Source organism: Somniosus microcephalus, chromosome 12 (genome assembly GCF_052327205.1).
Source record: "Somniosus microcephalus isolate GS21.2 chromosome 12, FLI_Smic_1.0, whole genome shotgun sequence".
Taxonomy (NCBI): domain Eukaryota; kingdom Metazoa; phylum Chordata; class Chondrichthyes; order Squaliformes; family Somniosidae; genus Somniosus; species Somniosus microcephalus.
The window spans coordinates 170,623,450-170,651,438 of NC_140998.1; the positions used below are offsets into that span (position 1 = coordinate 170,623,450).

Here is a 27,989-nt window from a genome sequence, read left to right on the forward strand (position 1 = left end):
TGTTTCTCTCTCCACTGATGCTGCCTGGCCTGCTGAGTTTTTCCAGCGTTTTCTGTTTTTATTTTGGATTTCCAGCATCCGCAGTATTTTGCTATTGTATAAACGTCTTTAGGATTCGGCTACCTACAACTTTAGTTGAAAGTGAACGTCTGAGAAATACGCCTGATCCGGGGTAGCCCTAAAGGGGCTAGGACTAGTAATTATCCCTTCATGTGAATGTTCTTATTTAAACTACTCATCAATTCCCAACAAATACAGAAAAGAAAAATACTGCAGATGCCGGAAATTTGAAATATAAACAGAAAATGCTGAAAAGTTTTTCCAGCATTTTCTGTTTTTATGCCAATGAATGTGGGTCTACACTGGAGGGGAAAGAGTTGGTGCAGGGAGACTGTGAAAGGCCATGTGAGTGACAGGAGACTCGATTACTGTTGATGTCAAGACATTATGGAGAAGCAAAGAGAGTGTTGGGATACATAGCCAGAACAGAGGGTGAGAATCTACCAAGGTTGTGCTGAGGCTCAATACTACACTGGCCACACCTCACTGTACAGTTCTTGTGGCCTCATTTCAAGTGGTCCATTAGAGAGAGAGTGCAGAGAAGAAGAACGAGAATGATCCCGAGTGTAAAGGGAATGAGCTAAGAGGAAAGATTAGGTGGTGGTGAAGCTTTGGCCTTATTGGACAATACAAAGTATTAAAGGGTACAACCGAGCCTGTGAGGGAGCCTGAATTTCCATTCTCATTGCAACTTATAAAATTCTGACAGGACTAGACAGACTAGATGCAGGAAGGATGTTCCGGATGGCCGGGGGGTCCAGAACCAGGGGTCACAGTCTAAGGATAAGGGGTAAGCCATTTAGGACAGAGATGAGGAGGAATTTCTTCACCCAGAGTGGCGAACCTGTGGAATTCTCTACCACAGAAGGCAGTTGAGGCCAATTCATTAAATATATTCAAGAAGGAGTTAGATATATTTCTTAAGGCTAAAGGGATCAAGGGATATGGAGAGAAGGCAGGGACAGGGTACTGAATTTGGATGATCAGCCATGATCTCATTGAATGGCGGAGCAGGCTTGAGGGGCCGAATGGCCTACTCCTGCTCCTATCTTCTATGTTTCTGTGTTTCAGTGGGAACTGTTGTGTGAATTGTGTCCCCATCCTGAATTGTTATAACCTGGGCCTTTTGTGTTCACTTCATGGGGTGTTAAGGAAGGCATGGAAGAGGAGCTGAAACCCTTAAAAAATGTTCAGAGTGACGTACTAAAGGATTACAGAAGTTACTAACTTTTTTTGTATGTGTGTTTGTGCATGTCTGTGTGGGGATCTGTCTGTGTGTATGTGTCCCTGTGTGTGGGGATCTGTCTGTGTCTCTGTGTGTGGGGATCGTCTGTCTGTGTCTTTGTGTGTGGGGATCGTCTGTGTATGTCTCTGTGTGGTGATCTGTCTGTGTGTGTGTGGATCTGTCTGTGTATGTCTCTGTGTTTGGGGATCTGTCTGTGCATGTCTCCGTGTTTGGGGATCTGTCTGTGTGTGTGTGGATCTGTCTGTGTATGTCTCTGTGTGTGGGGATCGTCTGTCTGTGTGTATGTCTCTGTGTGGGGATTGTCTGTGTATGTCTCTGTGTGGGGTTCTGTCTGTGTGTGTGTGTGGATCTGTCTGTGTGTCTGTCTCTGTGTGGGGATCTGTCTGTGTGTATGTCTCTGTGTGGGGATTTGTCTGTGTATGTCTCTGTGTGTGGGGATCTGTCTGTGTGTATGTCTCTGTGTGGGGATTTGTCTGTGTATGTCTCTGTGTGGGGTTCTGTCTGTGTGTGTGTGTGGATCTGTCTGTGTGTCTGTCTCTGTGTGGGGATCTGTCTGTGTGTATGTCTCTGTGTGGGGATTTGTCTGTGTATGTCTCTGTGTGGGGATCTGTCTGTGTGTATGTCTCTGTGTGGGGATTTGTCTGTGTATGTCTCTGTGTGTGGGGATCTGTCTGTGTATGTCTCTGTGTGGGGATCTGTCTGTGTGTATGTCTCTGTGTGGGGATCTTTCTGTGTATGTCTCTGTGTGGGGATCTGTCTGTGTGTGTGTGTGTATCTGTCTGTGTGTATGTCTCTGTGTGGGGATTTGCCTGTGTATGTCTCTGTGTGTGGGGATCTGTCTGTGTGGGTGTGGGGGGATCTGTCTGTGTATGTGTGGGGGTGGGTCGGTTTGTATATTCTCTTTGCGGGGGTTTGTCTGTGTCTTTCTGGGTCTGTGGGTGTGTGTGTCTCTGTGTGGGGGTGGTGTGTGTGTGTGTGTGTGTGCCTGTCTCTGTTTATTTCTTAGACTGAGATCCAGGCCAGAGGGGAGCGTTTCGATGCTGTCAAGAATGTTGCTATTGAACTAGTGACTGCGGGGCACTACGCATCGCCGGACATCAGGCAGTCCCTTTCCAAGATGGAAGAGACCTGGACCACTCTAAACGAGGCCTGGCAGGACCGTAGCACCAGGCTGGCAGAGGCCTGTGATCTGCAGGTACAGGCGGGCAAGGGGAGGCTACACACCGTGCTCATACTGTCTAACAATTAATGAGGGTCTATTTTTGGCAGCATATTGCCCAGTTACCTACTGGGAATTAGAGAGAAATGTTACTGTATCCTATATAAATAGCCAAGGGTCCTGATGGGTAAGATCGAACTCAGTGTTACTCAGACCAGGTAATACTCCTGCCACAGCCACCTGGAGGATACTGGACAGTGTGAACTGAACTCAAATAACAAGCCATGTGATGAGTAAGTTGTTCAGAAGAGCTCGGCCGCAGGCCCTCACAGGCGACTTGGAGATGTCCAAAGCAACGGCAAATGGCTCCCTGGCATGTTCATGAGGAATGTGAAAAAAGACGACATGATTCCCAGTGTCAAAACCAGACTGGGGATCATGGATCAAGGGATGTTAAACCCGTGCTCCATGTGGACATTAAGTGGTAGGACTGGAGACAGCTTGGAGAATTGTCGTTGATGCAGGTACAGAAGATGCTGTCCTCTCTGTCTCAGTTTGATATGGCTCTCTGTAAGCAATGTGACAGTGTGACTGCTCTGAGAGTAAACTGTGGTGGGTGTATTGATACGGTAACACAGTGTGCTAAATCCCCTCACACGACAATGTGATCGGCCATGTCAAAAAGTCTGCTGCTGGTGCAATTTGCTTGCACTCCAATTGGCGCACTGGGGCTGCTGACTATCTGGATCCAGCTTCACACCCAGTTCTGAACACAGTTTGTTCCCAGTCTCTACTATGTGGTGGGGGGGGGTGGTGGGAGGGTGGTGGTCAAAGGTCAGGTGCTTGGCAAACATGGCCAGTGGTGTAACCTCCTCTGTTCAGCACAACGGCACTGGGTTCCTGGGGTGGGCAGGGCGTGAGAATGATTTAAAATTTAAATAGTGCGTGTGAGCTGCTGCCTAACTGCTCCGAGCGTGCTCCTGTGTTCCTGGTTTGTTCGTGACATGGTGGGACCCTTGTGTCTTCCAGATATTCTATGGCTACGTGGAGCAGAGTGAGAGCTGGCTGAGCAGTAAGGAAGCATTCCTAGCCAACGAAGACCATGGGGTAGGTTCCTCGCCAACAAATACCAACGCCATGGCATTGGACAAGGGTTAGTTATTGGAGCCCAACTCATAGTAAAGGAAAGGCTGTGCAGCTGGGCGGACAGGCTGCAACACCTTACTTGTTCCTTACAAGTTTATGCTCATCAAGATCATTGAAGTCATCCCTGGGGAATGCAACATTTCCAATTCAGGCACCCATTGTCCCATCAAACACTCCCAGGGCAGGTACAGCACGGGTTAGCTACAGAGTAAAGCTCCCTCTACACTGTCCCATCAACCACTCCCAGGGCAGGTACAGCATGGGTTAGATACAGAGTAAAGCTCCCTCTACACTGTCCCATCAAACACTCCCAGGGCAGGTACAGCACGGGTTAAATACAAAGTAAAGCTCCCTCTACACTGTCCCATCAACCACTCCCAGGGCAGGTACAGCATGGGTTAGATACAGAGTAAAGCTCCCTCTACACTGTCCCATCAACCACTCCCAGGGCAGGTACAGCACGGGTTAGATACAGAGTAAAGCTCCCTCTACACTGTCCCATCAAACACTCCCAGGGCAGGTACAGCACGGGTTAGATACAGAGTAAAGCTCCCTCTACACTGTCCCATCAAACACTCCCAGGGCAGGTACAGCACGGGTTAGATACAGAGTAAAGCTCCCTCTACACTGTCCCATCAAACACTCCCAGGGCAGGTACAGCACGGGTTAGATTCAGAGTAAAGCTCCCTCTACACTGTCCCATCAAACACTCCCAGGGCAGGTACAGCACAGGTTAAATACAGAGTAAATCTCCCTCTACACTGTCCCATCAAACACTCCCAGGGCAGGTACAGCACAGGTTAGATACAGAGTAGAGCTCCCTCTACACTGTCCCATCAAACACTCCCAGGGCAGGTACAGCACGGGTTAGATACAGAGTAAAGCTCCCTCTACACTGTCCCATCAAACACTCCCAGGGCAGGTTCAGCACGGGTTAGATACAGAGTAAAGCTCCCTCTACACTGTCCTACCAAACACTCCCAGGGCAGGTACAGCACAGGTTTGGCATTGGGGCCAAAGCTTACTCGGAGTTGAATTGAAAGTCCTGAAGTGGATTTCATTGAGCTCTCTGCAGCCTGCAGAGAAAGGAATTGAAATCAAGACACAGAGTGAAAGATCAGCGTCCTCATCTGAGCCCCTTTTGTTCTGAAAGTCTGTTTTAACAATACTGTGGGTTGTCTTTGCTGCTCTGTTACAGGATTCCCTGCCGAGTGTGGAAAACCTACAACAAAAGTACAAACAGTTTGAGAAAACGGTGGAGGCTCAGCTGGAAAAGGTGAACGTGATGGAGAGATTCGCACTGCAGCTGAAGCAGAACAAGCACTCGGATTGTGCACAGATCACCGTCAAGTGCCAAGCAGTTCTACAGAGGTATCATGCAGCACTCGCGCTATTTAAGAAGATCCTGTTAAGAATGCTCAGCAGATTATCACGATGTCCCTGTGCTAAATGTATCGCCCCGTGTGGTACTGAGCCTCAAAAACCAGGCAGGTCCAGGGGCCTGTGCTGAGTTAGCTGATCTTAGTTCAGTCACCATGATTTGCCCCATTGTATGTGTTCAGGTAGGGGAGCAAAAGATCAGCCAGAATCCCTGCCCTAATCATTATTACAGGATCACAGGGTATCAAACAGTGGGGTATTATTACAGTATCACGAGATATCAAACAGTGGGGTATTATTACAGTATCACGAGGTATTAAACAGTGGGGTATTATTACAGGATCACGGGGTATCAAACAGTGGGGTATTATTACAGTATCACGAGGTATCAAACAGTGGGGTATTATTACAGTATCACGAGGTATTAAACAGTGGGGTATTATTACAGGATCACGGGGTATCAAACAGTTGGGTATTATTACAGGATTATGGGGTATTAAACAGTGGGGTATTATTACAGGATCACGGGGTATCAAACAGTGGGGTATTATTACAGGATCACGGGGTATCAAACAGTGGGGTATTATTACAGGATCATGGGGTATCAAACAGTGAGGTATTATTACAGGATCACGGGATATTAAACAATGGGGTACTATTACAGGATCACGGGATATTAAACAGTGGGGTATTATTACAGGATTATTATGGGGTATTAAACAGTGGGGTATTATTACAGGATCACGGGATATTAAACAGTGGGGTATTATTACAGGATCATGGGATATTAAACAGTGGGGTATTATTACAGGATCATGGGATATTAAACAGTGGGGTATTATTACAGGATCATGGGGTATCAAACAGTGGGGTATTATTACAGGATCATGGGGTATCAAACAGTGGGGTATTATTACAGGATCACGGGATATTAAACTGGGGTATTATTACAGGATCATGGGATATTAAACAGTGGGGTATTATTACAGGATCATGGGATATTAAACAGTGGGGTATTATTACAGGATCATGGGGTATTAAACAGTGGGGTATTATTACACGATCACGGGATATTAAACAGTGGGGTATTATTACAGGATCACGAGGTATTAAACAGTGGGGAATTATTACAGGATTATGGGGTATTAAACAGTGGGGTATTATTACAGTATCATCGGGTATCAGACAGTGCGTTTAGGTCCGAAGTGGATGACCTCTCACTTTCCCATATTGAACTCCACCTGACACAGTTTTGCCCACTCACTTAGGAACTTAAGAAATGGGAGCAGGAGTAGGCGATTCGGCCCTTCGAGCCTTCTCTGCCATTCAATAAGATCATGGCTGATCTTCTACCTCAACACCATCTTTCCACACTACAACAGCAACAACTAGATAGAGTGGTTAGGAAGGACCTATTTCCCTTAGTAGAGGGGTCAACAACCAGGGGGCATAGATTTAACGTAATTGGTAGGTGGATTTGAGGGGAAATTTCTTCAGTGGTGGGGGTCTGAACTCACTGCCTGAAAAGGTGGTAGAGGCAGAAACCCTCACCACATTTAAAAAGTGCTTGGATGTGCACTTGAAGTGCCGTAACCTACAGGCCTATGGACCAAGAGCTGGAAAGTGAGATTAGGCTGGCGCGGACACGATGGGCCGAAATGGCCTCCTTCCGTGCTGTAAAATTCTATGATTCTATTCTAACAACAACTTGTATTTATATCGCGTCTTTAATGTAGTAAAACATCTCAAGGCGCTTCACAAAAAATTTGACACCGAGCCACATAAAGAGAAATTAGGGCAGATGACCAAAAGCTTGGTCAAAAAGGTAGGTTTTAAGGAGAGCCTTAAAGCAGGAAAGAGAGGTAGCGAGGTGGAGAGGTTTAGGCAAGGAATTCCAGAGTTTAGGGCCCAGGCAGCAGAAGGCATGGCCACCAATGGTTGAGCAATTATAATCAGGGATGCTCAAGAGGACAGAATTAGAGGAGCGCAGATATCTCGGGGGGGTTGTGGGGCTGGAGGAGATTAGAGATAGGGAGGGGCGAGACCATGGAGGGATTTGAAAACAAGGATGAGAATTTTGAAATTGAGACGTTGCTTAACCAATGTAGGTCAGTGAGCACAGGGGTAATGGGTGAACGGGACTTGGGGCGAGTTAGGACACGGTCACCCGAGTTTTGGATGACCTCAAGTTTACGTAGGGTGGTCAGCAGTTTGGTGGGAATAGGGTTGAGGGAGCAGAAAGTGAGTCTCATGGACAAGATGAGCGTGGAGAGGGCATGAGGGAGATCAGCGAGAAACTGTAGAAAGAGGTGAGTTCAGGGCTAGGGCAGGGGGGAGCCTTAGAGGAAGTTTGGCCCGGTGAGCTAGTGGAAGGAAGGGAAGTGGCAGAGGCAGCTGAATGGATGGTCTCAATCTTAGAGGCAAAGAAGTCCATGAGCTCCTCATACTTGTTGGAGGTGAGTGTGGAGGAGACAGGGGAGAGGGGTTTAAGAAGACAGTTAGCAGTGGAGAATAGAAGCCGGGGTTTATCTTTGCATTCCAGAGTGATTCTGGAACAGTGAGCAATTTTGGCAGACGAGAGCAGGACCCGAAAATGCTTTATGTGTTCCAGCCAGATCTGGCGGTGAATGGCTAAACCAGTTGTCCATTCAAATCTGCATCCCTTGGACTTAAGGGAGCAAAGATGAGGGCCATACCAGGGGAACTGTGCCAGGGTGAGAGAGAGAGTAATTGTTTTAATAGGGATTAGCGCATCAAAAGTGGTAGTGAGGGTGTGGTTGAGCAGACTGGTCACTGCAGAAATGTTGTGGAGAATGGAGGGCCAAAGTCTGGACAGTTGGGATTTCGTAAGTGCAGTTGTAAGAGAGTTGGGAGAGAGTTTTTTCTGGGGCGGACACAGAAGGAAGTAGGGTTGGGGGGGGGGAAGGAGGATGTGGGTGGAGAGCAATACGAGGAAGTGGTCAGAGATGGCCTTCTCTGCGATTGCCACGATGGGAGCAGCGAGGCCACGAGAGATGGAAGGTTGAGGGGTGGCCGTGAATACAGGTTCGGGAGTTTACATGGAGGGAGAGACTAAGGGAGGAAAGGAGGCTAGTGAGCTCAGAGGAGAGAGAGCATGATGAATTGAGATGGAGGTTGAAATCACCGAGGATGAGAAGTCGCTTGGTGCAGAGGCTGAGGGAGGAAAGCAGTGAAGATATCTCGTTAATAACATTTTTTATGGTACTTGGGTGGGTGGTAGAGAACAAGAATTTTAAATGAGAGGTAACAGGGGTGGAATAAGGTGAGATGTTCAAAGGAGGAGAAAGTGCCAGAGGAGTAGGGGGACAGACCAAGGTGTGACTTGGTGATGAGAGCCACACTGCCACCACGGTGGTCTGGGTGGGCCAAGTGGTGGAAGGTATAGCCAGGCGGGGATGCTTCATTTAAGGGTAAGGTATCATCACACCTCAACCAAGTTTCCGTCAGGGCCATAATGTCGATGCAATCATCCACGATAAGCTCATGGATGGCAAGGGCCTAGTTCGCAAGCGAACGGACATTCTGGAGGGAGATGCAGAGAGGGTCGATGATGGCTGACCCACTGCCAGAGTCGACAGGTCAGCACTGGGAGTGGTGGGTTGGATGGGGAGGAGATTGACAAGATTAGCCCCCAGCGGGCGCGCTGGGGAGGAAGGTCGGCAAGAGAGTAGAATGGGACAGTTGGGGTTGCTGCTCATGAAGAGGCAGCAACGAGTGCCTCTGTGGGCCCTTCGGAGGATGCCAAGAGAGGCACAGAGGGAAGCTGTAGGCTTATCGAAGAGAGAGTTGAGCCTGGGACGGCGGCAGGAGAGGAGGAAGGTCGAAGAGTAATGAAGGATTGGGGTAGGGATTTGGGAGGGCAGAGTATCCGAGAGAGGAGAGATGAAAGGAGGCATAATAACAGGAGAGATTGGTCAGGGAGGGATAGAGAGAAAAGAAAAAGGGGGGAGAATAAAGTGGAAATAGAAGTGAACATCTTGTGTCCGGAGCGGCAGCCAAAGTGCACACATGAATGGACACGGAGAAGCTCAGGTTACATAGGCCTGGTTATGTAGTAATTAATGGGATACATATTTCCTGGTAGTAGCAGGGAATAGGTTGGAGACAATAGTAGGGAGTCCAGAGTCAAAGTCAGAGGTCCCCATTGGCAGGATGGAGGCGGCACGGATCATCAACGAACCGCTGTCCAAATTTGGAGACAGGTGTAGCAGGCGCGTGAAGTCCAGAAGCTCTTTGAAGGGTAGAGAATTGAAGGATGGAGGTTGTTGCCGTAGAAATGAGAATCAGTAGTGGTGCAGAAAGATGATGGCAACATTGACGCAAGTTCTCATATGCCTTGATTCCCTTACTATCTCTGTAGCCACCTCTTTTACAACCCTAGGATGTAAGCCATCAGGTCCAGGGGATTTGTTGGCTGTTAGTCCCATTAATTCTCCAGTACTATTTCTTTACTAATACTCATTCTCGCTAGACCCTTGCATCCCTACTATTTCCGGAATTTGTTTTGTGTCTTCTACCATGAAGACAGATACAAAGTTTTCTTTTAATGTCTCTGCCATTTCCTTATTCCCCATTATAATTTCTCCTGCCTCTGCCTCTAAGGGACCCACGTTTACTTTCGCTGATCTCTTCCTTTTTGTATTCCTATAGAAGCTTTTACAATCTGTTTTTATGTCTCTCACTAGTTTACTCTCATTCTATTTTCCCTTTCTTTATCAATTTCTTGGTCCTCCTTTGCTGAATTCTAAAATCCCCCCAATCGTCAGGCTTACTACTCTTTTTGGCAACATTATGAGCCTCTTCCTTCGATCTAATACATCTTTAATTTCTGTTGTTAGCCACGGTTGGACCACTTTTCCTGTGGGGTTTTTATTTCTTAAGGGAATGTATATTCGTTGCGAATTATGAATGAATTCTTTATATGTTTACCATTGTATATCTACCCTCTTACCTTTTAATGTAGTTTCCCAATCTACCTCAGCCAAATCGCCCCTCATACCTACGTAGTTTGTTTTGTTCAGATTTAAGGCCCTAGTTTCGAACTTAACTAAATCACTCTCAAACTCAATATAAAATATATTATGGTCACTCTTCTCCAGAGGCTCTTTTACTACAACATTATTAATTAATCCCTCCTCATTGCACAATACTAGATCTAAAATAGCCTGTTCTAGTTCGTTCCTCGACATACTGATCTAGAAATCTATCTTGAATGCATTCCATGAATTTGTCCTCCACACTATTACTGCAAATTTGGTTTGCCCAATCTTTATGAAGATTAAAGTCCCCCACGATTACTATATTACCCTTGTTACATGCACCTCTAATTTCCTGATTTATACACTGCCTGATTTAAGAGGAGCCCGTCCAATGGAACAGCTCCCTCTTTCCCCAGCACTAGTGCCAGTGCCCCATGAATTGAAACCCCTGCCTCCCACACCACTCGTTCAGCCATGCATTTAACCTTCTAATCTATTTGTCCCTATGACAATTTGCGCGTGGCTCAGGTAACAATCCAGAAATTATTACCTTTGAGGTTCTGCGGTTTAATTTTGACTGTAGCTCCTCAAACTCTCCCAGCAGAACCTCATTCCTAGTTCTACCTCTGTTAAACTTAATCTATCAATGTCACTTTGCAACTTTCTGCTCCCATCTACACTGTTTACTGTGCCACCTAACTTCGTGTCGTCAGCAAACTTGGATATTAGGCTCTCTAATCCTTCATCAAAATAATTTATAAATATACTGTAGTGAAGAACTAAGGCCCCAGTACAGGTCCCTGGGGGACACCACTAGTCACATCCTGCCAATTGGAGTACCTGCCCATTATCCCTACTCTGTCTCCTACCTCCTAACCAATTCCTTACCCATGTCATAGGTTGCCTCCAATTCCATGTTTTGACTGGTAGGCAAGAACTTTGCAGAACCTTCCCTCTAGAGATTAAATGAGTGGATGGAGTCCATGATGGAATGTGATGGCAGAATATCTGACAGTCTCTGTGGCCTCTCCTCATTACATTCCCACAAACTTTTGATCAGTGGTCATGTGTCCACCTGCTGACACTTTCAGTGCACCCACACCCTACAATATCTACCTTTATATTGGTTTTATTTCTTAGGAAACAGAAGTTACTGGAAAGCTGTGAGCATCGCAGGAAGGTCCTGGATCAGTCCAAACAGCTGCAGATGTTCCTGAGAAGCTCCTACGAGGTAAAGAGGCCCCATCACTGAGCACCTGTACAACGCCCAGATACCGTGAATAAACCGGGTAACACCAGATACTGTGAATAAACCGGGTAACACCAGATACTGTTAATAAACCGGGTAACACCAGATAACATTAATAAACCGGGTAACACCAGATACCGTGAATAAACCGGGTAACACCAGATACTGTGAATAAACCGGGTAACACCAGATAGTGTTAATAAACCGGGTAACACCAGATAACGTTAATAAACCGGGTAACACCAGATACTGTGAATAAACCGGGTAACACCAGATAGTGTGAATAAACCGGGTAACACCAGATACTGTGAATAAACCGGGTAACACCAGATACTGTGAATAAACCGGGTAACACCAGATACCGTGAATAAACCGGGTAACACCAGATACTGTGAATAAACCGGGTAACACCAGATACCGTTAATAAACCGGATAACACCAGATACTGTGAATAAACTGGGTAACACCAGATACCGTGAATAAACCGGGTAACGCCAGATACCGTTAATAAACTGGGTAACACCAGATACCGTGAATAAACCGGGTAACGCCAGATACCGTTAATAAACCGGGTAATGCCAGATACCGTTAATAAACCGGGTAACGCCAGATACCGTTAATAAACCAGGTAACACCAGATACTGTGAATAAACCAGGTAACACCAGATACCGTGAATAAACCAGGTAACACCAGATACTGTGAATAAACCGGGTAACACCAGATACTGTTAATAAACCGGGTAACACCAGATAGCGTTAATAAACCGGGTAACACCAGATACCGTTAATAAACTAGGTAACACCAGATACCGTGAATAAACCAGGTAACACCAGATACCGTGAATAAACTAGGTAACACCAGATACTGTGAATAAACCAGGTAACACCAGATACCGTGAATAAACCAGGTAACACCAGATACTGTGAATAAACCGGGTAACACCAGATACTGTTAATAAACCGGGTAACACCAGATAGCGTTAATAAACCGGGTAACACCAGATACCGTTAATAAACTAGGTAACACCAGATACCGTGAATAAACCGGGTAACACCAGATACTGTTAATAAACTAGGTAACACCAGATACCGTGAATAAACCGGGTAACACCAGATAGCGTTAATAAACCGGGTAACACCAGATAGCGTTAATAAACCGGGTAACACCAGATACCGTTAATAAACCAGGCAACACCAGATACCGTGAATAAACCAGGTAACACCAGATATTCACTGCGAGCACCCAAGGAGCAGCGGACTTAGTGGGAACCAGGGCAGAGGCCAGTAAATAAAGAGCGCAGTCGGAGAGGAGCCTGAATTCACTGTGAGCAGCCGGGGAGGAGCAGACTGAGCCGGGAACCGGAGCAGAGAGGCCAGTAAATAAAGAGCGGGGTTGGAGAGGGGCCTGAACTCACTGTGAGCAGCCGAGGAGGAGCGGACCGAGCCGAGAACTGGAGCAGAGGCTGGTAAATAAAGAGCGGGGTCGGAGAGGGGCCTGAACTCACTGTGAGAGGAGGAGCGGCCCAAGCCGGGAACCGGAGCAGAGGCCAGTAAATAAAGAGCGGGGTCGGAGAGGGGCCTGAACTCACTGCGAGCAGCCGAGGAGGACCGAGCCGGGAACCGGAGCAGAGAGGAAAAAATCCAGAAGTCCAAAAAAACAAGGAGTGACGTCACAGGAAAGCAGGGAAGTGATTGGTTGGTCAGTATTTCTCTCTTTATCTTGGGCATTAGTTTAAGTTAAGAGCTGGGATTAAAAACTGAACGTTCAAAAAGAGGGAGCTGATTGGTGAGTATCTGGTAAGTGTTTATACTTGGCCTTCTTAAAATTTTTAAGTTTATTCCAGCTAGGTTAGTAAATAGTCTGTTAATTAGAGGTATGGCAGGGCAGCTCACACCCATGGAATGCACATCCTGTGCCATGTGGGGAGTCCTGGACACCTCCTGTGGTCCGGACGACCACATGTGCGGGAAGTGTCACCAGCTACAGCAGCTGGAGCACCGGGTTATGGAGCTTGAGCGGTGGCTGCAGTCACTGTTGTGCATCCGCGAGGCTGAGAGCTACGTGGATAGCACGCTTCAGGACATTGTCACCCCGCAGCTTAAGAATGTGCAGGCAGAGAGGGAATGGGTGACCGTCAGACAGAAGAGGAGGACCAGGCAGGTAGTGCTCGGAGACAGGAAGCAGAGGGTAATTGTCGATGGGTGTTTTTGTGACTGGAAGGCTGTTTCCAGTGGGGTTCGACAGGGCTCAGTACTGGGTCCCTTGCTTTTTGTGGTATATATCAATGATCTAGACTTGAATATAGGGGGTATGATTAAGAAGTTTGCAGATGATACTAAAATCGGCTGTGTGGTTGATACTGAAGAAGGAAGATGTAGACTTCAGGAAGATATCAAGAAATTGTCCAGGTGGGCAGGACAGTGGCAAATGGAATTCAATCCGGAGAAGTGTGAGGTAAAGCATTTGGGGAGGGCTAACAAGGCAAGGGAATATGCATTAAATGGTAGGACACTGAGAAGTGTAGAGGAACAAAGGGACCTTGGAGTGCATGTCTACAGATCCATGAAGGTAGCAGGCCAAGTAGATAAAGTGGTTAAGAAGGCATACGGAATGCTTGCCTTTATTAGCCGAGGCATAGAATACAAGAGATGGGGGGTTATGCTTCAACTGTTTAAAACACTAGTTAGGTCTCAGCTAGAATACTGCATGCAGTTCTGGTCACCACATTACAGGAAAGATGTGATTGCACTAGAGAGGGTACAGAGGAGATTTACAAGGATGTTGCCGGGAGTAGAGAATCTTAGCTATGAGGAAAGACCGGATAGGCTGGGTCTGTTTTCCTTGGAACAGAGGAGGCTGAGGGGAGACCTTATTGAGGTGTATAACATTTTGAGGGGCATAGATAAAGTGGATAGAAAAGGATCTATTTCCCTTAGCAGAGGGATCAAAAACCAGGGGGCACAGATTTAAAGTAATTGGTGGAAGGTTTAGAGGGGATTTGAGGGGAAATGTCTTCACCCACAAGGTTGTGGGGGTCTGGAACTCACTGCCTGAAAGGATGGTAGAGACAGGAACCCTAACCACATTTAAAAAGTACTTGGATGTACACTTGGGATGCTCTAACCTGCAGGCCAAGGACCAAGAGCTGGGAAGTGGGATTAGGCTGGATAGCTCTTTGTTGGCCGGCGCGGACACGATGGGTTGAAATGGCCTCCTTCCATGCTGTAACTTTCCATGATTCTATACCATTAATAAACCGGGTAACACCACATACCGTTAATAAACCGGGTAACACCAGATACCGGTAATAAACCGGGTAACACCAGATACCGTTAATAAACCGGGTAACACCATATACTGTTAATAAACCGGGTTACACCAGATGCCATTAATAAACCAGGTAACACCAGGTGCCATTAATAAACCGGGTAATGCCAAATACCGTTAATAAACCGGGTAACACCAGATACCGCTAATAAACCGGGTAACACCAGATACCGTTAATAAACTGGGTAACACCAGATACTGTTAATAAACCGGGTAACACCAGATACCATTAATAAACCGGGTAACACCAGATACCATTAATAAACCGGGTAACACCACATACCGTTAATAAACCGGGTAACACCATATACTGTTAATAAACCGGGTAACACCAGATGCCATTAATAAACCAGGTAACACCAGATGCCATTAATAAACCGGGTAACACCAGATACCGTTAATAAACTGGGTAACTCCAGATACCGTTAATAAACCGGGTAACACCAGATACCGTTAATAAACGTGGTAACACCAGATACCATTAACAAACTGGGTAACTCCAGATACCGTTAATAAACCGATAGATAACACCAGATACCGTTAATAAACCGGGTAACACCAGATACCTTAATAAACTGGGTAACACCAGATACCATTAATAAACCGGGTAACTCCAGATAGTGTTAATAAACCGTGTAACACCAGATACCGTTAATAAGCCGGGTAACACCAGATACCATTAATAAACCGGGTAACACCAGATAGTGTTAATAAACCAGGTAACACCAGATAGTGTTAATAAACCAGGTAACACCAGATAGTGTTAATAAACCAGGTAACACCAGATAGTGTTAATAAACCGGGTAACACCAGATAGTGTTAATAAACCGGGTAACACCACATACCGTTAATAAACCGGGTAACACCATATACTGTTAATAAACCGGGTAACACCAGATGCCATTAATAAACCAGGTACCACCAGATGCCATTGATAAACCGGGTAACACCAGATACCGTTAATAAACTGGGTAACTCCAGATACCGTTAATAAACCGGGTAACACCAGATACCGTTAATAAACGTGGTAACACCAGATACCATTAATAAACTGGGGAACTCCAGATACCGTTAATAAACCGATAGATAACACCAGATACCGTTAATAAACCGGGTAACACCAGATACCTTAATAAACTGGGTAACACCAGATACCATTAATAAACCGGGTAACTCCAGATAGTGTTAATAAACCGTGTAACACCAGATACCGTTAATAAGCCGGGTAACACCAGATACCATTAATAAACCGGGTAACACCAGATAGTGTTAATAAACCAGGTAACACCAGATAGTGTTAATAAACCAGGTAACACCAGATAGTGTTAATAAACCAGGTAACACCAGATAGTGTTAATAAACCGGGTAACACCAGATAGTGTTAATAAACCGGGTAACACCAGATACCGTTAATAAACCGGGTAACACCAGATAGTGTTAATAAACCGGGTAACACCAGATACTGTTAATAAACCGGGTAACACCAGATGCCATTAATAAACCGTGTCACACCAGATACCGTTAATAAACCGGGTAACACCAGATGCCATTAATAAACCGGGTAACACCAGATGCCATTAATAAACCGGGTAACACCAGATAGTGTTAATAAACCGGGTAACACCAGATAGTATGAATAAACCGGGTAACACCAGATAGTGTTAATAAACCGGGTAACTCCAGATACCATTAATAAACCAGGTAACACCAGATAGTGTTAATAAACCGGGTAACTCCAGATACCGTTAATAAACCGGGTAACACCAGATAGTGTTAATAAACTGGGTAACACCAGATACCGTTAATAAACCGGGTAACACCAGATAGTGTTAATAAACTGGCTAATACCAGATACCGTTAATAAACCGGGTAACACCAGATACCATTAATAAACCGGGTAACTCCAGATACCGTTAATAAACCGGGTAACACCAGATAGTATTAATAAACCGGGTAACACCAGATAGTGTTAATAAACTGGGTAACACCAGATACCGTTAATAAACCGGGTAACTCCAGATACCGTTAATAAACCGGGTAACACCAGATACCATTAATAAACCGGGTAACACCAGATACCGTTAATAAACCGGGTAACACCAGATACCGTTAATAAACCGGGTAACACCAGATAGTGTTAATAAACTGGGTAACACCAGATACCGATAATAAACCGGGTAACTCCAGATACCGTTAATAAACCAGGTAACACCAGATACCGTTAATAAACCGGGTAACACCAGATAGTGTTAATAAACTGGGTAACACCAGATAGTGTTAATAAACTGGGTAACACCAGATAGTGTTAATAAACCGGGTCACACCAGATACCATTAATAAACCGGGTAACTCCAGATACCGTTAATAAACCGGGTAACACCAGATAGTATTAATAAACCGGGTAACACCAGATACCATTAATAAACCGGGTAACTCCAGATACCGTTAATAAACCGGGTAACACCAGATAGTATTAATAAACCGGGTAACACCAGATAGTGTTAATAAACCGGGTAACTCCAGATACCATTAATAAACCGGGTAACACCAGATACCATTAATAAACCGGGTAACACCAGATAGTGTTAATAAACTGGGTAACTCCAGATACCATTAATAAACCGGGTAACACCAGATACCATTAATAAACCGGGTAACTCCAGATACCGTTAATAAACCGGGTAACACCAGATAGTATTAATAAACCGGGTAACACCAGATAGTGTTAATAAACCGGGTAACTCCAGATACCATTAATAAACCGGGTAACACCAGATACCGTTAATAAACCGGGTAACACCAGATACCATTCATAAACCGGGTAACACCCGATACCGTTAATAAACTGGGTAACACCAGATGCCATTAATAAACCGTGTAACACCAGATACCGTTAATAAACCGGGGAACACCAGATGCCATTACTAAACCGGGTAACACCAGATAGTATTAGTAAGCCGGGTAACACCAGATACTGTTAATAAACCGGGTAACACCAGACAGTGTTAATAAACCGGGTAACACCAGAAACTATTAATAAACCGGGTAACACCAGATACCATTAATAAACCGGGTAACACCAGATACCATTAATAAACCGGGTAACACCAGAAACCATTAATAAACCGGGTTACACCAGAAACCATTAATAAACCGGGTAACACCAGATAGTGTTAATAAACCGGGTAACACCAGATACCATTAATAAACCGGGTTACACCAGATAGTGTTAATAAACCGGGTAACACCAGATACCGTTAATAAACTGGGTAACACCAGATTCTGTTAATAAACCGGGTAGCACCAGATAGTTTGTCAGCCCTCGCTATCCAGACTGATGAATGAAGAATAACCACGGGAGTGAGGGAGCAGACGGCCCCCAGTGTTCCTGCGCCATACCACAGGAATGAGGCTGTACCATCAGGAGACGAGAGAGAAAGAGCTTGGGCTTTGTCCCGTCCCACAACACTTCACGTGCAATGAAGTACTTTTGAAGTGTGGTCACTGTTGTAATGGAGGAAACGCAAGTTCCAGTTTGCACTCAGCAAGCTCCCACAAACAGCAATGTGATAATCTGTTTTAGTGATGCTGGTCGAGGGATAAATATTGGGGAGAACTAATAGTGCCGTGGGATATGTTGCATCCACCTGAGAGATTTAACGTAGCATCTGAAAGACGGTAAATGTTTACATTTGATCCATAGGGTTAGTAGACTAAATGGAGGGAGGAGGGAAACACAGAGGGTGGGGAGGGGAGGAGGGGAAACAGAGGGTGGGGAGGGGAGGAGGGAAACACAGAGGGTGGGGAGGGGAGGAGGGAAACACAGAGGGTGGGGAGGGGAGGAGGGAAACACAGAGGGTGGGGAGGGGAGGAGGGAAACACAGAGGGTGGGGAGGGGAGGAGGGAAACACAGAGGGTGGGGAGGGGAGGAGGGAAACACAGAGGGTGGGGAGGGGAGGAGGGGAACACAGAGGGTGGGGAGGGGAGGAGGGGAACACAGAGGGTGGGGAGGGGAGGAGGGGAGCACAGAGGGTGGGGAGGGGAGGAGGGGAAACAGAGGGTGGGGAGAGGAGGAGGGAAACACAGAGGGTGGGGAGGGGAGGAGGGGAAACAGAGGGTGGGGAGGGGAGGAGGGGAAACAGAGGGTGGGGAGAGGAGGAGGGAAACACAGAGGGTGGGGAGGGGAGGAGGGGAAACAGAGGGTGGGGAGGGGAGGAGGGGAAACAGAGGGTGGGGAGGGGAGGAGGGGAAACAGAGGGTGGGGAGGAGGGGAAACAGAGTGTGGGGAGGGGAGGAGGGGAAACAGAGAGTGGGGAGGGGAGGAGGGGAAACACGGGGTGGGGAGGGGAGGAGGGGAAACACGGAGGGGAGGAGGGGAAACAGAGTGTGGGGAGGGGAGGAGGGGAAACAGAGTGTGGGGAGGGGAGGAGGGGAAACACAGAGGGTGGGGAGGGGAGGAGGGGAAATTGAGAGGGTGGGGAGGGGAGGAGGGGAACACAGAGGGTGGGGAGGGGAGGAGGGAAACACAGAGGGTGGGGAGGGGAGGAGGGGAAACAGAGGGTGGGGAGGGGAGGAGGGGAAACAGAGTGTGGGGAGGGGAGGAGGGGAAACAGAGTGTGGGGAGGGGAGGAGGGGAAACACAGAGGGAGGGGAGGAGGGGAAACAGAGTGTGGGGAGGGGAGGAGGGGAAACACAGAGGGAGGGGAGGAGGGGAACACAGAGGGTGGGGAGGGGAGGAGGGGAAACACAGAGGGAGGGGAGGAGGGAAACACAGAGGGTGGGGAGAGGAGGAGGGGAAACACAGAGGGTGGGGAGGGGAGGAGGGGAAATAGAGAGGGTGGGGAGGGGAGGAGGGAAACACAGAGGGTGGGGAGGGGAGGAGGGGAAACACAGAGGGTGGGGAGGGGAGGAGGGGAAACACAGAGGGTGGGGAGGGGAGGAGGGGAAACACAGAGGGTGGGGAGGGGAGGAGGGGAAACAGAGTGTGGGGAGGGGAGGAGGGGAAACACAGAGGGTGGGGAGGGGAGGAGGGAAACAGGGTGGGGAGGGGAGGAGGGAAACAGAGGGTGGGGAGGGGAGGAGGGGAAACAGAGTGTGGGGAGGGGAGGAGGGGAAACACAGAGGGTGGGGAGGGGAGGAGGGGAAATTGAGAGGGTGGGGAGGGGAGGAGGGGAACACAGAGGGTGGGGAGGGGAGGAGGGGAAACACAGAGGGTGGGGAGGGGAGGAGGGGAAATTGAGAGGGTGGGGAGGGGAGGAGGGGAACACAGAGGGTGGGGAGGGGAGGAGGGGAAACAGAGTGTGGGGAGGGGAGGAGGGGAAACAGAGTGTGGGGAGGGGAGGAGGGGAAATTGAGAGGGTGGGGAGGGGAGGAGGGGAACACAGAGGGTGGGGAGGGGAGGAGGGAAACACAGAGGGTGGGGAGGGGAGGAGGGGAAACAGAGGGTGGGGAGGGGAGGAGGGGAAACAGAGTGTGGGGAGGGGAGGAGGGGAAACTCAGAGGGAGGGGAGGAGGGGAACACAGAGGGTGGGGAGGGGAGGAGGGGAAACACAGAGGGAGGGGAGGAGGGGAACACAGAGGGTGGGGAGGGGAGGAGGGAAACACACAGGGTGGGGAGAGGAGGAGGGGAAACACAGAGGGTGGGGAGGGGAGGAGGGGAAATAGAGAGGGTGGGGAGGGGAGGAGGGGAAACACAGAGGGTGGGGAGGGGAGGAGGGGAAACACAGAGGGTGGGGAGGGGAGGAGGGGAAACACAGAGGGTGGGGAGGGGAGGAGGGGAAACACAGAGGGTGGGGAGAGGAGGAGGGGAAACACAGAGGGTGGGGAGGGGAGGAGGGGAAACACAGAGGGTGGGGAGGGGAGGAGGGAAACACAGAGGGTGGGGAGGGGAGGAGGGGAAACACAGAGGGTGGGGAGGGGAGGAGGGGAAACAGAGTGTGGGGAGGGGAGGAGGGGAAACAGAGTGTGGGGAGGGGAGGAGGGGAAACACAGAGGGTGGGGAGGGGAGGAGGGGAAACACAGAGGGTGGGGAGGGGAGGAGGGGAAATTGAGAGGGTGGGGAGGGGAGGAGGGGAACACAGAGGGTGGGGAGGGGAGGAGGGGAAACACAGAGGGTGGGGAGGGGAGGAGGGGAAATTGAGAGGGTGGGGAGGGGAGGAGGGGAGCACAGAGGGTGGGGAGGGGAGGAGGGGAAACACAGAGGGTGGGGAGGGGAGGAGGGGAACACAGAGGGTGGGGAGGGGTGGAGGGAAACACAGAGGGTGGGGAGGGGAGGAGGGAAAACACAGAGGGTGGGGAGGGGAGGAGGGGAAACACAGAGGGTGGGGAGGGGAGGAGGGAAACACAGAGGGTGGGGAGGGGAGGAGGGGAAACAGAGGGTGTGGAGGGGAGGAGGGGAACACAGAGGGTGGGGAGGGGTGGAGGGAAACACAGAGGGTGGGGAGGGGAGGAGGGGAAACACAGAGGGTGGGGAGGGGAGGAGGGGAACACAGAGGGTGGGGAGGGGAGGAGGGCAACACAGAGGGTGGGGAGGGGAGGAGGGAAACAGGGTGGGGAGGGGAGGAGGGGAAACAGAGTGTGGGGAGGGGAGGAGGGGAACACAGAGGGTGGGGAGGGGAGGAGGGGAAATTGAGAGGGTGGGGAGGGGAGGAGGGGAACACAGAGGGTGGGGAGGGGAGGAGGGGAAACACAGAGGGTGGGGAGGGGAGGAGGGGAAATTGAGAGGGTGGGGAGGGGAGGAGGGGAACACAGAGGGTGGGGAGGGGAGGAGGGGAAACACAGAGGGTGGGGAGGGGAGGAGGGGAAATTGAGAGGGTGGGGAGGGGAGGAGGGGAAACACAGAGGGTGGGGAGGGGAGGAGGGAAACAGGGTGGGGAGGGGAGGAGGGAAACAGAGGGTGGGGAGGGGAGGAGGGGAAACAGAGTGTGGGGAGGGGAGGAGGGGAAACACAGAGGGTGGGGAGGGGAGGAGGGGAAATTGAGAGGGTGGGGAGGGGAGGAGGGGAACACAGAGGGTGGGGAGGGGAGGAGGGGAAACACAGAGGGTGGGGAGGGGAGGAGGGGAAACACAGAGGGTGGGGAGGGGAGGAGGGGAAACACAGAGGGTGGGGAGGGGAGGAGGGAAACACAGAGGGTGGGGAGGGGAGGAGGGGAAACAGAGGGTGTGGAGGGGAGGAGGGGAACACAGAGGGTGTGGAGGGGAGGAGGGGAAACACAGAGGGTGGGGAGGGGAGGAGGGGAACACAGAGGGTGGGGAGGGGTGGAGGGAAACACAGAGGGTGGGGAGGGGTGGAGGGAAACACAGAGGGTGGGGAGGGGTGGAGGGGAACACAGAGGGTGGGGAGAGGAGGAGGGAAACACAGAGGGTGGGGAGGGGTGGAGGGAAACACAGAGGGTGGGGAGGGGAGGAGGGGAAACACAGAGGGTGGGGAGGGGAGGAGGGGAAACACAGAGGGTGGGGAGGGGAGGAGGGAAACACAGAGGGTGGGGAGGGGAGGAGGGGAACACAGAGGGTGGGGAGGGGTGGAGGGGAACACAGAGGGTGGGGAGAGGAGGAGGGAAACACAGAGGGTGGGGAGGGGTGGAGGGAAACACAGAGGGTGGGGAGAGGAGGAGGGAAACACAGAGGGTGGGGAGGGGTGGAGGGGAACACAGAGGGTGGGGAGGGGAGGAGGGGAAACAGAGTGTGGGGAGGGGAGGAGGGAAACACAGGGTGGGGAGGGGAGGAGGGAAACACAGAGGGTGGGGAGGGGAGGAGGGGAAACACGGAGTGGGGAGGGGAGGAGGGGAAACAGAGGGTGGGGAGGGGAGGAGGGGAACACAGAGGGTGGGGAGGGGAGGAGGGGAACACAGAGGGTGGGGCGGGGAGGAGGGAAACACAGAGGGTGGGGAGGGGAGGAGGGGAAACAGAGGGTGTGGAGGGGAGGAGGGGAACACAGAGGGTGTGGAGGGGAGGAGGGGAAACACAGAGGGTGGGGAGGGGAGGAGGGAAACACAGAGGGTGGGGAGGGGAGGAGGGGAACACAGAGGGTGGGGAGGGGAGGAGGGAAACACAGAGGGTGGGGAGGGGAGGAGGGGAACACAGAGGGTGGGGAGGGGTGGAGGGGAACACAGAGGGTGGGGAGAGGAGGAGGGAAACACAGAGGGTGAGGAGGGGAGGAGGGAAACACAGAGGGTGGGGAGGGGTGGAGGGGAAACACAGAGGGTGGGGAGGGGAGGAGGGAAACACAGAGGGTGGGGAGGGGAGGAGGGGAAACACAGAGGGTGGGGAGGGGAGGAGGGGAAACACAGAGGGTGGGGAGGGGAGGAGGGAAACACAGAGGGTGGGGAGAGGAGGAGGGAAACACAGAGGGTGGGGAGGGGTGGAGGGAAACACAGAGGGTGGGGAGAGGAGGAGGGAAACACAGAGGGTGGGGAGGGGTGGAGGGGAACACAGAGGGTGGGGAGGGGAGGAGGGGAAACAGAGTGTGGGGAGGGGAGGAGGGAAACACAGGGTGGGGAGGGGAGGAGGGAAACACAGAGGGTGGGGAGGGGAGGAGGGAAACACAGAGGGTGGGGAGGGGAGGAGGGGAAACACAGAGGGTGGGGAGAGGAGGAGGGAAACACAGAGGGTGGGGAGGGGTGGAGGGAAACACAGAGGGTGGGGAGAGGAGGAGGGAAACACAGAGGGTGGGGAGGGGTGGAGGGGAACACAGAGGGTGGGGAGGGGAGGAGGGGAAACAGAGTGTGGGGAGGGGAGGAGGGAAACACAGGGTGGGGAGGGGAGGAGGGAAACACAGAGGGTGGGGAGGGGAGGAGGGAAACACAGAGGGTGGGGAGGGGAGGAGGGGAAACACAGAGGGAGGGGAGGAGGGGAAACACAGAGGGTGGGGAGGGGAGGAGGGGAACACAGAGGGTGGGGAGGGGAGGAGGGGAAACACAGGATGGGGAGGAGGGGAACACAGAGGGTGTGGATGGGCTGATGTTTGTGTTTTACTAACGGGTTGATTATTGTTTTCTGCACTATTTCTTCAGGCTGTGTCGTGGCTGAATGAAAAGGTCAGTGTCACCCTGGACGAGAGTTGGACAGATCCCAGCAATCTGCAGGGCAAACTGCAGAAACACCAAACCTTCGAGGCTGAGATCATGGCCAACCAGAACAGGATCCGGAGCATCGACACGGTGAGAGTTTCTGCTCGAAATTCTGCTACTGGCACAACTGAGGCTTTTGTGCCCATTGCTTGACCAACACACATCTGTGGAGCAGGGAACTGACAGCCCTGAATGATCTGCTCAGCTCACTGAACAAAGTATTCATGGCTACCAATACAGCTTTGCCTTTGTTGAGGGAGAACAGTACATCTCGCCTTCAGGTCCAAATTAATGGGATGCACGCGCTTAAAACTAAACAAAATATTTGTTTCAGCATTATGCTTTTTCTTTTTTAAACATTCCAATTTTAAATGCTCGCTACCCATTTTGAGCACAGTTCGTTTAGTTTATGTCGATTTTTTCTGTTTTGCGTATTCAACAGTATTTTAGTCAGAGCTTTAATGGGTTTGTATAGCCAATAATGGACAACTTCAACCAATGTTTGACAAAATCCGTGCCTTTTGTCTGTGCTGATTTTTTTAACTTGTATTTTGTAAGCAACAGATAATAAATAGAATCATGTTTTGGTCACTGGTCCACAGAAATTCACTACTTCTAGAATATGGATAAAATCCTTGTCAGAAGAAAGCCCAGGCACAATGTCGTCTTGCATTAATCCTGTACCACAGTCACTAGTTCTTATCCTGTTGCCTCCCTACCACTAGGAGATTGACAGTTTTTACTGGAGTAGTGTTATATTTTTGGGTTTGTACATTCAGCCTGTAAAGTCTGTGGGCTATATGGTGAATTAATACACAGACTACAAGAGTAACTTTAACAGGACTTTACTATTCGAAGGTCAGGGCGAATCTGCCCAATAAATCCTTACACAGCATTTATATACCGGTGTGGTCACTCCCGGTATTACAGTATACAGCAGCCAAGATAAAGTAGTGCAACACCTAAAATAGTTCTCTTAAAGGTGGACGGTTACATACAATAGTTCTTTTAAAGGTAGAACGGTTACATACACTACAATCCTCCCTTTTTAGCTTACAACATACTTATTCCCCATTAAACATAACATATATCCAACTTCATGTAAAAACAGTTCACAGATGTAGTCTCTGCGGAAACAGTTCACAGATTCAGTCTCTGCGGGAAACAGTTCACAGATTCAGTCTCGGTGTAGTCGGTTCACGTTGCTGGAGTGACTCATCCAATAGTCCTTCACTGGATTTAACAGCTTGAACTTCCGTCACTTCTGAACCAGCATTGTTGACTTCTAAAAGCTTGAGTACCTTGGGAAGTTTTTCTACTTCCAAACTGATTTGGCTCTGTACGGAGAGACCACGTGCGTGACCTGGTAGAGGTGATAATGGTTCAGATGGTCATCATCTTCTGCTTCGTCTTTTCCTTTTCTGCTTCTTGGAGACTCTCTGGGCTCCACTGTCAGCTGCCAGCTGCATGCACCGTTCCTCCTTCTCGTCCTCCTTTTTCCGTAGTAGCGCCACCATCTCCCGATGTTCCTTAGACTTTAGGTGATTCTTCATGGTTTCTGCACTTTGGGAGTTTTCATCACAAGCTGGGCAGAGCAGGTCATCGTAATATTCGGTGTCGTCCAACAGGTCATGGTAATATTCAGTGTCGTCCTGAGCTAGGCCAGCGAGAGGGTCTTCTATTTCCTCCATACCCAGCTGGACGTTAGCCAGCTTTTGTTCCAAATCCAGACATCTTTCCTGAAGAGACTTCTTCATGCATTCAGTTTCATCCAGCTTTTTCTGGGCTTCCTGCAAGTCTTTTACTACTGACCTCATTCGTGATTTCAATACTTCAACTTCATTGGGAGATTGATTGATTGTATTATTCAATCCCTCTACTGGAGCAACTGTTTCAGCATTCTGTTGTTCAACATTGACGTGAATCAGCGTACTTTTGGCATCCAAGGTTTGCTCTGCTGCCATCTTCTCAGTCTGTGTTGCAACCTCAGCTATTCCAATAACTTTTGGGAGCTCCAAACCCCTCTCCTTTGAAGATTTAGACTCATGTCCAAATTGTTCCCATTTCAGAGTCTTGTCCCTCAGCATATGAAGGAGTTGGCTGACCGTTGACTCTTCTGACCTCATCCGTTTCCCAGTAGCTGCAGGGCTGTTTATAACCTTGCCCCGGGGCTCCTTTGCTGTTTCTACTTCGCCATCATCCGCAGCCTCCACCATTCGAATTTCCACAAATGAATCGTCCGGTGATGCTGCACCCAACTTCAGTAGGAGCTCGGAATTCATGGCGACCAACTCAGCCTTTTCTGCCTGCAATCTGCTAACAAGCGCCTTCAGTTGCTGAACATCTCGCTCCACCAGATTAGAGCACGCACCTTCAGAAACCGAATCAGCTTTGATTCGTTTGGCCTCCTTGCGCAGACGGTTTGTGTGCTCCTGCTCCCTTTTCTCCCTCAGCTGTTTCTGTTGTCTTTCCAGATTCTCCCACTCTGTGTCAAAGAACGTTTTCATTGCTTTTATCTCTTGCTCGAGACGGCAACTCAATTGTTCTAATTGCTGTTGTAATTTGAAATGGAGTTGAGTTCGAGCCCGGTGTTCCTCAGACTTGTGCATGTCTGTAAACTGGACAGACTCAGAATTCTCTGCCAAACTATGTTGTTGTTGTTCAGTGGAATTCTGTTCTGAAACTTTGTTCTCCTTTGAAGCATCAGTATTTATGCACTCCTTCGTTTTTCCAACCTTAGTCAGCAAGTCCATTTTAGACTTGTCTTTCGCACCTGGGCTGGTCTTGTCGTCATCCGTTTCAGAGTCTGAGCTGATTGTCTTCACCGAGTTCTCACTCGTTATTGCTTTTAGGTAGTGCCATTCCATGTTTATTTCCCTGATCCACTCCCGTCCCAGAAGTGGTGGACCTCCCTCAGGTAGTACATATAAGTCCATTCCTTGGTGTTCTTTGCCCCTGTCTCTCACCTTGACTTGTATCTTTCCCATGGGATATACTTTATGCCCCGTGTATGTCTGCAATACGATCTTGGTATCTCTCAAGGGTATATGTGAGAATAGCCGGTTGTAATCCCTTCGATTTATGACTGATAGGGCTGATCCTGTGTCCAATTCCATTTTCACTTGGACTCCGGCTACTTTTAGTGTGACCCAGATAGTTTGTAGGTCAGCTTCCTTACTCACATTGTAAATTCTCAGACTACCCAGTTCCTGGCCGTTCGGGTCTGAATCCGAATTCTGTTCATCTGAACTCTTCTCAGCCACCTTGTGTACCTTGCTGTACTTTTCCTGCGGTGACTTTTTTCTGTTGTTGGTCTTCTTTCCTGACCGGCATACTTTAGCTATGTGACCAAGCTTGCCACATTTTCTACATTTCTGGTTTTTAAACCAGCATTGGTTCTGGTCGTGTGTTGTCTTCCCACAACGATAACATTTTGTTGTACCCGAAGTCATTTGATCCACACTGAGTACATCTGCCTTCAGCTGCATTTCCGCAGTGCCTCTCGCGGCTGCTTCGTGTGATGCTGCAATAAGGACAGCCTTGTCAAGTGTAAGATCGTTCTCTTCGAGCAGTCGCTTTTGTGTTCCTTCCTTCGACAACCCGCACACGAACTTGTCTCTCAATGCCTCTGTCAGATTTTCCCCAAACTGGCAGTATTTCGCTAGTCTACGCAGTTCGACCAAGTATTCCGCGTTGCTTTCCTCTTTCCGTTGCGTTCTCGCATAAAATTTGAATCGTTCCGCCAACATCAGCGGTGTGGGGTTCAAATGATCCTTCAGAACAGCAACAATATCAGCGAAAGTCTGATCCGCCAGTTTAGCTGGTGATAGAAGATGCTTCAATAGCCCGTATGTCTTCGCCCCCATTGCGTTTAATAAGGTGAGAGCTTTATCATCATCTGCTATTTTATTGGCCTCACAATATATCTCGATGCGTTCTACGTACGTGGCCCAATCTTCCACCTCGGAATCGAAGTTGTTGATGTTACCATGCTTAGGCATCTTCACTATCTTTTTTTTTTGAGAAACCACAACGAATTTGTTCGTTACTTTTTTTTTTCCAAAAATGGCGGTTTCCCGCGCTTGTCTTCTTCCCCGCCCACTTTCAAAATGGTGGTTTCCCGCTTCTGTCTTCTCCCCCGCCTACTGGCGGCTTCCCGCGTTTCTTCCCCTGGCGGGAGAGGTAAGCTTTCCTTCGGGCGACGACCGCTGGCTTTCGGAGTTCGCAGCCTGCGCGCCGGCTTCAGTGCGTTCCTTGTTCCCTTTTCTCGGCCGGCAACCGGCGCTGGGGACAACCCGTTGCCGGCGAACAGTTCCAGCCGCTGGGCGGAATCTCGCTCGGTCTCCCTCGCTC

The 27,989-nt window shown here is 49.4% G+C and overlaps 1 protein-coding gene across 1 annotated transcript in view; it reads left to right on the forward strand.

Annotated features, from left to right (window-relative positions):
• The window catches only part of sptbn5 (spectrin, beta, non-erythrocytic 5), a 781,023-nt gene that overhangs the window by 368,480 nt on the left and 384,554 nt on the right, over positions 1–27,989 (forward strand). Inside the window, 5 exon segments of the mRNA XM_086003837.1 lie at positions 2,313–2,501; positions 3,495–3,572; positions 4,810–4,982; positions 11,132–11,222; positions 23,580–23,726. Of these exon segments, the coding sequence (XP_085859963.1) occupies positions 2,313–2,501; positions 3,495–3,572; positions 4,810–4,982; positions 11,132–11,222; positions 23,580–23,726 (678 nt within the window).